This window comes from Camelus bactrianus, chromosome 1, assembly GCF_048773025.1.
Source record: "Camelus bactrianus isolate YW-2024 breed Bactrian camel chromosome 1, ASM4877302v1, whole genome shotgun sequence".
Taxonomy (NCBI): domain Eukaryota; kingdom Metazoa; phylum Chordata; class Mammalia; order Artiodactyla; family Camelidae; genus Camelus; species Camelus bactrianus.
The window spans coordinates 94,109,006-94,122,227 of record NC_133539.1 but is presented as its reverse complement, the minus strand read 5'-3'; the positions used below and the strand labels follow the sequence as shown (position 1 = coordinate 94,122,227).

Here is a 13,222-nt window from a genome sequence, read left to right as displayed (position 1 = left end):
TGCTTAAATCTTACATGAATAGAGAGATAGTTGAGGGCAACAGCGCAGAGAGGAATTTGCTTTTCAAAGAAGGGCCATAAATTGATTACAGAGAGGCTGGCAGAGGGAGCAGCAGATGCTTCCCTCTGGGCAGTTCTGCCCCTGCTGATACCCGATAAAGTGCCCTTTCTCTAGGCTGCAGAGTAAGGGGCACTTTTTTTTCCCCCTAGGAAGACAACAAATTTGAGAAAAGGGCAGTTAAGAATAATAGAATTTTAGAATGGAAAGGAAATTCCTTCAGTATTCTCAAAGTGTCTTGTGAAACAGTGGTATCCCACGAGCTGGGCCAGGGTGTTCTCCTAAATCCAATAAGGACACTGCTTTCCCAGTTTGCAAAAAAGATTACTAGTGGATCGTTCTTTTCAGGTTTGCGCTTCTCCCACAGGTCTTTTCTGTGTCCGTGCTGCCTGTTACTGCCTATCTGGCCTTGTGCAGGGGCAGATGACAGGGTGGACAAAGAAGACAGTGACAATTGATGGCGAGGCTAGGTCTTGGTCAGCTGAGTTCTTAATGGCCGTGAGTGCTCACGGGTGCGATTCTGTTTCGTCTTTAAGCACCTTAAACTGACTGATATTTTTTTCATGGTAAAAGTGTGTCTGATGTGTGCAGTGGAATTAGAGTGCTCATGGTGTTATGCATGTAACTCTCTACCACATCATAGAGTTCAAGGACCACTGATGCAATACAGCGATTCCCTTTTATTTTTTGTAATGAGGAAAATGCAGCCCAGAGAATAACTACTTGTTAACGGTAGTTTGGCTATTGGTGGCAGAATCAGGACTAGGGTCCAGATGTCTTCACTTGCTGATCAGCATAAACGCTTCCATTCTAACCCCTGACTGTAACAGTTTACAGAAACTAATCCATAACTCTTAGAACAGAAGACAATGGGCACTTGCTAAAATCAGCGTACACACACACACACACACAGTTAAAAAGTTCTAATGCCCTCGTATAGAATTTACAGCAGTTTCAAAACACATTTTTCCCATCCTTCAGAAAGTATCTTATCTTTCTCTTTTATTTTAGAAAGTGTATCTGCACATCAGAAGTTTTTTATCCCCTCCTTTTAAAACATGATAAATCTCTAACCATTTCCCTTTTCAAAGTTGATAAATCCCTTCCCCAACCATTTTTCTTTTTCCTTCTTCACTGATGATCATTTGGTTTAAGAAGCCTTTTAAAGCTCTATTTCTCTAGAACCAAAATTAATTTGTAGTTGAAAAATGCTTACCCTAAGGGTTCTTAAAAATAAGTGATTAACATCAGTTGAGTTCATGAGTTTTGGGTTGTTTGTTTTCTCTTGGTTCAGTGATTAGAAGTGAAAGCTTAAAGGAAAATATTCTAAGTTTAGATTTATAATGAAGGACTAAATTCAGACCACTTAGAAATATTACTAAAATCTTAGGACTTATTTCTACAATACTTTATGGATAACAATGGACATTTTTAATTCAGTTCATTTTAAAAATGAGAAAATAGATGTTCAAAGAAGTGATTTGTCCAAGCACATACATACCATGAAAATATTTATCGAGTATTTACTATGTGCTGTTTTCACATAACTTCATTTAATTCTCACAAGAACCCCATGAAATATCTTATTGTTTTCTAGTTTAGAGATTATAGTTTCCCCATTTTATAGTTGAGGAATACAGTGCTAGAAATATTAAATTATTTACTCAAAATCATACACCAAGAAGGATTGAAGCCTGGAATGAGACCTGTGACTGATGCAGGGTCCACATTCCTCACCATGATGGTACAAAAATGCTGGTCTTTATCTCACTTGAAGGGAGTAAAAGCTTGTGTGTGTGTGTGTCTGTGTGTGTGTCTGTATACATATTAGAGATATATACATATATAAAAATACATATATGTATGTATGCATAAACACATTTACATGTATTTCTCATTTTTAAGTTTGTAAGTTTCTGGGAGAATGTCATGTGCGACACATGGTTAATGTGAGGGCTGCAAAGAGTCCACTGGATTGGCACAGGGGCCAGTGTAAGTTAAACGCATGGACTATGGAAGCAGCCTGCCTGAGTTCCAGTTGTAGCTCCACCACTTACTAGCTGTATGACCTTGGGCATTACCTAACTTTCATTTCTCAGTTTTCTGAACTGTAAAATGGGGCAGATAATGATACTTTACCTCATGGAGTTATTGTAAAGTTTAAATTAATTAATAGACATAAAGGGCTTGGAATAGGCCATACCTGATTCATAATAAACAAATGGTTAATGCCATGCAGGTGCTTAATTTTTTATTTTTTTTAATTGAAATATAGTCAGTTTACAATGTTGTGTCAATTTCTGGTGTACAGCGTAATAGTTCAGACATGCATATACTTACATATATTCCTTTTCATATTCTTTTTCATTATAGGTTACTACAAGATATTGAATATAGTTCCCTGTGCTGTACAGAAGAAATTTACTTTTTATCTATTTTATATATAGTAGTTAGTATTTGCAAATCTCAAACTCCCCATTTATCCCTTCCCACCCTCCTCCTCCACTGGTAACCATAAATTTGTTCTCTATGTCTGTGAATCTGTTTCTGTTTTGTAAATAAGTTCATTTATGTCTCCTTTTTTTTAAAATTCCACATGAGTGGTATCATATGGTATTTTTCTTTCTCTTTCTGGCTTACTTCACATAGAATGACAATCTCTAGGTCCATCCATGTTGCTGCAAATGGCATTATTCTATTCTTTTTCTTTTTACAGCTGAGTAGTATTCCATTGTATAAGTACACAACATCATCTGATATAAGTCTTAGCAATGTTCTTCTAGGGCAGTCTACCCAGGCAGTAGAAATAAAAGCAAAAATAAACAAATGGGACTTAATTAAACTTACAAGCTTTTGCACAGCAAAGGTGATTTCATCGGAATAGTTTCATAGGCATGGTGGGCGTGGTGCAGTGAGTTGAAGAACGAGTGAGGGGGTGAAATAGTTTAAACAGATTTCACTTTCCATTCAAGAAGCCTGGTGGGGAGAAAGGAAGTGAGGGTTGTACAGAAAAAGTTGGTCACTGAACTAAGATCAGAGACGGGGGGTTAGTTTGTGCCTCAAATCCAAGGGTGTTTTGTTCTGTTTTGTTTTGTTTCTCACTAGGCTACAGTTCTCCCTAAAAGTTACCTCACAGATTAGGGAAGAATTAGTTTTTGTCTTGCAATGGAGAGTTTGCCCTTGTAAATTAGCACACAGAGGAGTAGAGGATTTGGGGGCTACTCTACGAGTGGTAAATGAAGTGTGATTGAGTGGGGTGGTGTGTTGGCTGGTGGATGGGTTTGCTGATTGGTGTCTGGGGGCCTTACTAGCAAGTAGAAGTCTAAGGTATAACAGACAAAATGAAGAACTTTAAGGTGTTAAAAAGTCTTTGTAGCATAGAGGACAGTTTGGTGGTTCCTCAAAAAGTTAAACATAGAATTAATGTAACACCCAGCAATTCCACTTCTGAGACTACTGAAAACTGTTGTTCAAATAAAAACGTGTGCATGAATGTTCATGGCAGCATTATTCATAATGGACAAAAAAGTGGAAACAACCCAAATGTCCATCAAGAAAATTGGTAAAGTGATAAAATGTGGTCTAGCCATGTGATAGAATAGTACGCAGCCATAAAAAGAAATACGGTTCTGATACATGCTACATGGAGGAACCTTGAAAATGTTATGCAGAGTGAAGGACATCAGACTCAGAAGGTCACATGTTGTAGAATTCCACTTACAAGAACTGTCCAGAACAGGCAAATCCATTGAGTTAGGGAATAGAATAGTGGTTGCCTAGGCCTTGGGGGAAGGCAGAGTGGACCGTGACTGCTTAATACTTAACATGAGCTTTCTTATTAAGATAAAGAAAATGTGCTGGAATTAGGAAGTGAAGATCATTGCACAACACTGTGAATGCCCTAAAAGCTGCTGAATTGTATGCATACTTTAAAATGGCTTAATGATTAATCTTATCTCAGTTGAGAAGAAACTTGCTTTCCAGCACCTCTTCCTAGTCTCACTGGCCCATAAAATTAGTTACATTTTATGCTGAGGCTGGTTTTCCAGGATGCTAAGTAACACCAAAAAGAATGGAAAAGTCTTTTCTCCATAGGAGATTATATCAGTTCCTTTAAGGATGTATTTTTGTTCATGCATTTCTTTATTGATTTTTGATTTACACCTGGATTCTAGTCTGAGAGCTTCTGAATTATGGGAATTCACTTAGGAACATTTGGAGCTGTTGTGATTTTTTTCTATTTTGGTCATTTTTATAGTTTCTTCTAAAAAAAAAATCTGAATGTGTTTAATCTTTCAACCATAAACTCTGAAACAAAAAACATTTGAATATCAGATTTTTGTTTTCAAAAGAAGCATAGACATATTGAAAGCCACTGTCAATTGTAGATATTCATTAGACATTTATTTTCGCCTAGTGGAGTAGGAGACACCCATAAAAATCAATCTATTTTAGAAACAACAAGAGTTTAGAAAACTTTCTTCCCCTAGCCCCTAAACTAAGAGCAGTCATAGGGTGGAAGGTACATAATACTGTCGTTGGTCCATCCTGCAGGGGTACATGCAGTAGCGAGACAGCACTGTGTTCCCAGTCACTGCAGCCCTTCTGCAGGACCTGGCCTGACTCGGATTCTTTGTGGTGAACTCTTGTGTATGCTGCTGTAGTCCTTCTGAGTGATCTGAGCAACCTCTCTGTCTGTCGCCTTTTAAGTCTCTGCCATTGTCTGATTTGAGATTTGTGGGCTGCAAACTACATGAACGCCTTTAATAGCCAGTTCTGAAATTTTGAGGTCAGCCATAATCTTACATCTTCCTTGTTAATCTTCAGAAAAACAGTGTATGAATGGATGAGCAACCTTCTTATAAACGTCCTTTGTAAATTAAAAAAAAAAAATGAAATCCTTTCCTAGCCTTCTTATTTCCTCTGTAATATCCTCAATTTCCTTTGGCTATTTTTAATCATTCCTCCCTGAAATGGATGGCATTTGGTTCCACCGCATTTACTACAGTTATCTTTTGTGTGTCCAAGAACTTTTGCTCATTTTATGGATGTCATTTTTAAGTCAGATTTTTGGCAGTAAGCATTTTTGGTAACTGGAAAAAAAAAAAAAGAGCTCTCAAGGGTAAGGATTATTCTGAGGTTTTGAGAGTTTTCCAGTTGGAAACAGTTGACTTTGTAGAAAGAAAAGAGAGTATGTAATTCCTTGAATACAGTCTTTTCTATGAGATTCGGATGGGTTATTCTGGAAGAACTTCATTGTCACGGCCGGGAAGTGGCACGGTGCTTTCAGGGATGGACTTCCGTGGGGGAAACAACCGCATAAGCTTAAGAACAGGTGTTCTCCAGAATACGGTTAAGCAGCTAATCAACGGACAAAATGTACTTTTCCAGGGGTTTTTTTTTCCTTTTGAATAAAGTCTTTTTAGTTCATGATGCCGAGGCAGACTGTTTTTTTCTCTTGTTAACTACAGTTACGTGTGTTTTCCTGTATGCTTAGATTCTGATTTGTGATATTTAAAATAACTGCAGTTGCTACCAACAGATTTCATGTTGAGGCTTTTCAGTTTTAAGTGACTCCTTATCAGTCTTTTTCAGCTGAGGGTCGATGGAAGGGAAATAATTTTTGGCTGACCCAGCAATAGTTGCTCATTGAAATTTAGTTGTCGTGTAGGCAGGTTGATATTAATAGTTACTTTGTATTGGAAAACAAATAGTTCTTGCTTATTTTTCTCTTGGAGAAGGTACCATCCTTTTTAGATTAAATCTCACTATCACACACACTATTGCGTGAAACAGCGACGCACACCATGATGTGAATCATTTGTATGAATGTGTGTTTTATGTTTTACTTCGAATAATCCTAAAAGGGCTTTGGGTACTGAGTGGTTCTCTTTTTGTAGCCTTTTCCTCTAGTCTCCTCTTCCCGGTGGCTGGTAAAGAGGGGTGAGTTGACAGCCTACGTAGAGGACACTGTGCTTTTCTCAAAGAGGACGTCCAAACAGCAGGTCTACTTCTTTCTCTTTAACGACGTGCTCATCATCACCAAGAAGAAGAGGTAAGCCTTTTTGTGGTGTTGCCGCTGTCCACCCAGGTTTAAAGCTCTGTGATTCTAATGCCTGTTGGAGGTGACGATCCTTTAAGAGCTCTGGAGGTTGGGTGTATGGTTTCTGCACATGGAATCATAGTGGTATCTGTGCTTCATTTTTCTGCAATTTCCTCTGCCGCGAGGACGCCGGTCATCACCGGCATCATCGCTCCAGCCAGCCTGTGCTGAGCCTGCACCGCGGGCAGGCCTCTCTTCTAAGCATTTTACCTGTTTATGTAGTTGGATTCTCATGGCATCCCTGGGGAGCCAAGCGTCTTTTTACTCCCAGTCAACAGTTTTCTAACTTCTTCTGCTGCAGAACCTTTGTGTGAAACAGATGGAAGTGGCTCCAGTCAAGAACAAGCTGGTGCGCAGCTCTCGTGCTTCTTGTAGCTTCGTTTAAAGTCCACTGCTCTTAAAGGTCCAAAAGAGTCCAAAGGAGTCTCCCCGTGACCGGGAGGATGTTAGCAACACGCCAGTACTCCCTTCCGCAGCGAGTAAAATCAGTCACATGGTTGGCAGAGTGTTTATTCCTTTAGACTTTGGGTTGTGTAGTCATGTCCGGCTGTAGGGAAACATCCAGGAGGAAGGCTGTTCTAGTCTTTTCTTATGGCACTTGTTCTGACTGTCCCCACTCAGAACACACACACACACGCACACACACGCACATACACACACACTCCCCTTAGCTCTGCCTTTCTCTAGGGAACATTCTCTATTAACTGTACTCAGTATACGCAGGATTATAAAATACTTCCCTGCTGTTCCTCCATAAATAGTCCATCTTTCCTAGAATATGAACTTTGAGTGAAAATATAAATCTGGGGTGTGTTATTGTCACATCAAAGCAATGAGAGTGGGCCGAATTGCCAGCATATAACAGGAGCGGGGGTAGTTAGTTCATGGGGTACAGTTTAGACAAGGTACAGAGAATCATGGAAACGGACTTCTATCAAATCTCTGTAAGATAAATACCCAATTTTATTGTGAAATATTTAATTTCTACTTCTGGGTTGCTGGTATTTTAGCTTGGAAATCAAACTGAATTGAAACAGACGGTGAGCTTTTCCTTCTGCTCCTTTTATCAGACTGTATTATGAATGATTTCAGCTGCTTGCTGTCGAGGTGAAATGAGAACGTTGTACGGTCTGCCCTGAAAAACTGTACTGTGATGGGGATGAGTTCGTAAAGATGCTGGTGGTTATTCTTCACACTTAGGAAAATAGTGTTCCCGTAACTTCAAGAAGAAATAATTTCGCTTACCTGGGGTAGTTTAAATAGTTCAAGCAACTACGTACATTTTATAAATAAAGATTGGAGGGGAATTAGGATTTTTGTATTTTTATGTTTTGTTGGTTTCCTATGAGATAGTATGTTTCTTTGGCTTTCTTCACAATGTTTTGTTTTTCGGGGAGAGTTATTATATATGACTCTTCGAATGCCAGAACTCTTGACTTTTAACATCTTCCAGCTGTTGAAATAGTCATTCTGTCTCAGTGGACAAAAAGCTTTAATTAAACTTTTGATTTTTTTGATAAAATAGATATTGATAGTACCAAGCCAGTTTTAAATATAAATGTAGCTTTGATTGTGGTGATGAAAACATTAAGGGTATTTAAAGCAGTATGGTACGCCTTTTATTCTTGACCTTGCATAAAACACAATAAACGTAGACTTCTGAAAGTTGCAATTAAGGTATATGCTACTCTGCTTAGCATTGTACTTTGCCCTGTACAGGACATTTTGTCTTGTATTTAATGTTGCACTCCTGGTTACCCCACATTTATTTCCTTAGGTATGTTTGAATTTGTATTGTTAATAAAAGAAAGAGATACAGCTTCAGTGAGGAGGGCAACCCAGAGTACCTGACTTTGCTTTTACCAAAACTAGGGTTTTCTTGCCCTTCTTAGTTAGCTCATCATATTTCTAAGGTGCTCTTGACTCTCAGAATAGCATTGGAAGTTCAAGCTGTTGATGACGTGAATATGTGGTCAGGGTGACAAGCAGAGCAAGAGGCTTGATAAACAGGCTTGGGTAAAAATGTACAGTATGCGTAGCCGTATTTACATTGTAGCTTCAAGGAGGCAACTGCAAATGCTTCGCATGCCAGGGGCAGCCAGAGGGAGCTGCAGCGGCTCTGAGCAAGGCAAGAGTGTAGGCTTGGCTGCGAGGTGCACATAGAAGATAGCTAACTACCTGTGCCAGCTCTGTGGGACCGATCCAACCTCCTGCTGCCTAATTAGAATTCCAGGGTTCAGTCAGGGAGCTGAGCTGCTGGGGCTCCGGTGGTTTTCAGTTTCAGGGAGGCTCCCCGGCTCCTGGGAGAGACTGCTGGGGAGGACTGTTTCTCTGCCTCCTCCCCAGATCCAGTCTGGCAGATGGTTTATGCTGAGATGGTTTATGCTGGCAGACGGGGTGTGTGGCCGCCGCCTTGGCTGTACAGGGTGTGCGCGTATCTGCGCTGGGACTGGCAGAGTGGCTAGTGACTGTGAGCTGTATTCTGGGTGAGGAACTTTCACTCTTGTTTAGAATATCAAAAAGAAGTTCGAAGCAGCTCTCGGCTGCTTTTGAGTCACTGTTTTGATATGGTTCTACCAGGTATCAGAAGGCCATGTGATCACCTTGACTACTTTGGATGAGAAAGTGAATTCTTGATGCTTGAGGCTTTGTGGGTTATCTGGATGCTTCTAGAGCAGAGTTTTCAACTCCGCACTACGGAGGCCTCACGGCTTCTTGTTGTGGGGGTGCCCCGTGCTGTGTAGCATGTTTTAGTAGCAGCCCTGGCCTCTACCTGCTACTTGCTAATAGCACCTCCTTCCCAGTTGTGACAACCAAAAGGTCTCCAGACTCTGTCATATGTCCCCCAGTTCAGAACCACTGTACTAGAATGACGGCCAATTGCCAACCAGCTTTGCCTTCGGAGGAATGAAGGTGTGCAAATCTATCAGACCTGACCCAGGAGTAGCAGTAATACTGTAAGTAGAAAAGGAGTCAATTACTGTGTTGTACTCAGAGGTTAACCAATAATAACTTGTTATAACACCCGGTTTGTGCCTAGTAATAACTTACTTATGATTACTTTTACATCACAGGGCACAGACTACGCCCCGTGTCCAACCTTATGGATTAAGTACTGTTGTTCCCAGTTTCAAAATGTGAAAACTTAATTGAAGACCTAAATAGGTGCCGACTCCCCACAGACTGACTTTGTAAGGTGGTTAACCGTCTTGTCCTTCTCACTCGGTGCCTTCTCTCTGGCTTCGGTCTTCCTTCCCAATTTCTTCTGAAGCTGAAAACAGTTTTCCTCCCTTTAATAGTTTCTACAGCTGCTGGAGCGAAGGACCACAGACTGGGTGGCTTTAAATAATAAGCATTTATTCTCTCACAGTTCTGGAGGCAGGAGTCCAAAGTCAAGAACCTGGTGGGGCCACAGCCCTCTGAAGGCTCCGGGAGAGAATCTGTCCTTGCCTCTTCCACACGTGGCAGCCCCGTGGCTCCTTGGCTGGTGCAGCGTAAATCCAATCTCTGCCTCTGTCTTCAGCTGTCCTTCTCTCCCGTGTCTCTGTGTGTCTCAAAATCTCCTTCTCCTTATGAGAACATCACTTACTGGATTTAGGGCCCAATGTAATCCAGAATGATCTCATCTTATTTTCCAAATCAGGCCACATGCATAGGGCCCAGGAGTTAGGACCTCAGCATGTTTTCTGGAGGACACAGTTCAACCCCCTGTACTCTCCAGCCCCTCACCACCACCTCACTTAAACATAGAATGAAGAAATGTGCTGTAAGGTCTCAAGCTAGTTCTAGGACACACAGTTTTTTTCTTTTTCTTTTTTTTTTTTAACATTGACTGGTGCCATTTTCCATAGATTTCTGAATGTCATCATGGTCATGTGACTTGAACATCTCTGTTTGGAGGTCTCAGAGGTTACCTTCATGTCCAAACCTGTGTCTTCTCCAGGGTCTCTTCCATCCTTAGTGAAAGGCTGTTCCATCCACTCAGTTGCTCCACAATAAACCTGAAAGCCCCCTTTGACTGTCCTTTTCCTCACCATGCTGCCCACCCCGCCAGTCCCCGGTCTCTCCTCACACATTACCACTGCCCTTGTATCAGCACCTTGAACTCACCTGGAAGACACACCTAACTGGATTCATACCACCAGCCCTCCATCCAGTTTACATTCCACAGCCAGGGTATGTTTTTTTAAAAGACAAATCGGCTCATTTTGTCCCCTGCAAACAGCCCTTCCATGGTCCCACCTTGCACTTAGCATAAATGCCTCACTGAACCCTGCTTCTAGCCACGAGGACCTGGCACATGCAGCTTTCTCTGCCTGGAATATTCTGTCTATCCCGTAACCCCATTCTACCCCAAAGCTTTTCTTGGAAAAGTCCTTTCATTCTTTAGATCTTAGATTAACTGTCACATCCACTGGGAGTTCTTATCCATCCCTCCAGAGTGGGTTTATTTCTGCTGCTCTGTGTTCCCATAAAACCCTGCACTTTCTCTGTCATAATATTTGTGTTACTATGTGTTCATGTCTGTCTCGTTTGACCTTTGCATCCTCAATGCAGAGCCTTCGCCTGGCCCATAATGACCATTTAATAAATATCTGTCAACTGTGAGTCAATCATGTAGGTGGTTATATATAAACAATTTGAGTGAATGCATTACTCAATGGGCAGCCCTCCCCCATTCCACTCCCAAGATAAAATTTCTTTGAATTCTCCTTTATTTTTAAAAAGATACGTGATTTTTGTAGTCAGCTCCGTTATATATTCATTTTAAATTAATTTTGGCAAAAAGAAATCTGGAGCTTTGTTTATCATATGGCTTCTCACATCTGGAGTTTTACCAATAAACTAAATAGCTGCACATAAATGTCATGTAACCTCTATTTGGAAACCACTTAAGATTACATTTGCAAAACTGTGCTTTATAGAGGAAGTGTTTTTTGTTTGTTTCTGTTTTGTACTATTGTCAACTAATGTTTTGGGCTGTAAGTAAAAGTATACTCATACAAAAGGGTTTAAGCAATAAAAATGTTAAATTATTCTGCACACACAGACACACACACACATACACACGAAAAGTGAGTTTGGGAAACTCTACATACTCCATTCCCCTTTGGGAGATTTTCTGTTGGGTCACTTTGGAAGGCTTTGGTTACAAATAACAGGATTCCCAAATAGCAGTGGCTCAAGCAATAAAGACATTTACTTCTCCCTCTAAACACGAAGACCGAGGGTGAGCAGGCTGGGTCCAGTGGTCACCAATAACCCACTCCTTCCCGGTCTTTGGCCACAGTGTGCCGTTTCCTTCTACCCCTGTGCACAGAGCTTCATGGTTGCACGTGGCTCCTGCAGGTCCAGGCACCAAGATTTCATTCAGGGATGTAGGAGGGAGGCAAGAGTGGGGAACAGAGGCTGACTAACGGGGCTCTTTCCTCCAGTGGATTTGCTTTTTTATCAGCAGAGGAAAACATTCCCTAGACAGTTTCAGAAGACTTGTTATATCTCATGCATTGATCTTGGGTCACAAGACTTGTCGTTATGAGGGAGGCTGGGGAAGCCAGCTTATGATAAAGGGGACCAGGAGAGCCATAAGCATTTTAAGTCAGCCGTGAAGCAGGGCAGGATGGCAGCTGATGAGACAGTGCACAGTTCCAGCCACAACTGGGAAACCTTGTATTCCACAGAACACCAATTGACATGAGCAATTTGGGGAACAGGAAGAGCTCTTTAAAAGAACTAACACCTTGCCTTTAAAATGGGGGCAGGGGGTTAGATTTAAAAAAGACAACAGTGATTGGAGATTTAGGACCCACTTCCCTTTGGCTGGCATTGGCCATCCAGCTGTGGTTCGTGTGTGTCTCGACGGTTAATGTCCTTTTGCTCCTGCCCGCCCAGGAGTGCCCTGCAGCACATTCAGAGCAAGTGGATAGACTGGCCTGGTCTGCATGCTGGGTACAGGGCTGAAAGAATGCAGAAATCTAGTCTTGTCTTGTTATCTATACCAGTAAATGTAATCATATCCTGATTTGTTTCTTTCATTCTCCTGGATTCTGCACCCACAAATGATCTAGCCATGAGGTTTTGGGGCATTGTGTATAGTTAGGTAAGTAGTAATAGCAATAATGATGATAAGAAGCTATGCTATCAAGCATTATAGTGTGCCAGTCCCTGTGCTCAGTGTACGTGCAACGTATCGTTGAGTTATCACAGCCACCTGGTATTATTTCCATTTTACAGATGAGGACACTGAGGCAGGGAGCGCTGAAGTCTCTTTTTCAAGGTCTCTCTGCAAAGCTAGGATTCTAATCTGAGTCTTTGACTCCAGAACCTCCTCTCTTAACAATTTATGTTCATTACCTCTTACTTTCATTTTTCTAGAATATTTTCACCTTTCCCTCATCGGAAAAATCGCCTGGAAACTTGCACTTTTTTTGTTTCTTGTGATAAACACCTTTTCCAAAGCAAGTTTTTGTTCTGTGAGTATTTTTATACTTCTGCTGTTCGTAGGAGAGAAAGTTAGAAGTGGTACCAAACTGCATTTGTGAGCTGTCCTCTACCTTTTGCTAATCTAGCGTCAAGAGTGTGGGGAAGAGCGTTTCCTTTTCATAACATTTCCTTCCTGCAGATTTTAAGACAGAAGAGTTCCACTTCCTGATTCCCAGTTCCATAAATGCTGTGTATATTGACATAACTCGGACTCTGCGGTACATTCCACATCCTCAGTTTTTAAAGAAAGAATTCTCTGTAATAGAATATTTCCAGATCGTTATCATATGTTCAGAGATTGAAGTAAGAACTTCCATTTTCCTAAGTAGCTTGAATGCCCAGGAGCATAAAGTGGTGCAGGCTCCCTGGGAAGGGTCATGGCTGGTCTGGCCCCATTTTGAGCTTTTTCCAGTTTGGCGGCTTTTCCCATTTTAGAGGCCACCTGACATTGCCCCTCTCCCTCTGCCAAATAAACTCCTTCCTCGGGAAATTAACTTTGAGTATCTTGGATAAAGATATTGACTCTGACTCAAAGCACTTTTATTCCTGGAACATGAAACCTGGTTGTTTCTGACCACT

At 41.2% G+C, this 13,222-nt stretch overlaps 1 protein-coding gene across 2 annotated transcripts in view; it reads left to right on the top strand.

Moving 5' to 3' along the window:
* The window catches only part of ARHGEF26 (Rho guanine nucleotide exchange factor 26), a 117,961-nt gene that overhangs the window by 81,146 nt on the left and 23,593 nt on the right, over positions 1–13,222 (top strand). For both annotated transcript variants that reach the window (XM_010952012.3, XM_010952013.3), the window contains exon 11: positions 5,958–6,112. In XM_010952012.3, the coding sequence (XP_010950314.1) occupies positions 5,958–6,112 (155 nt within the window). The remainder of the gene's footprint in view (positions 1–5,957; positions 6,113–13,222) is intronic.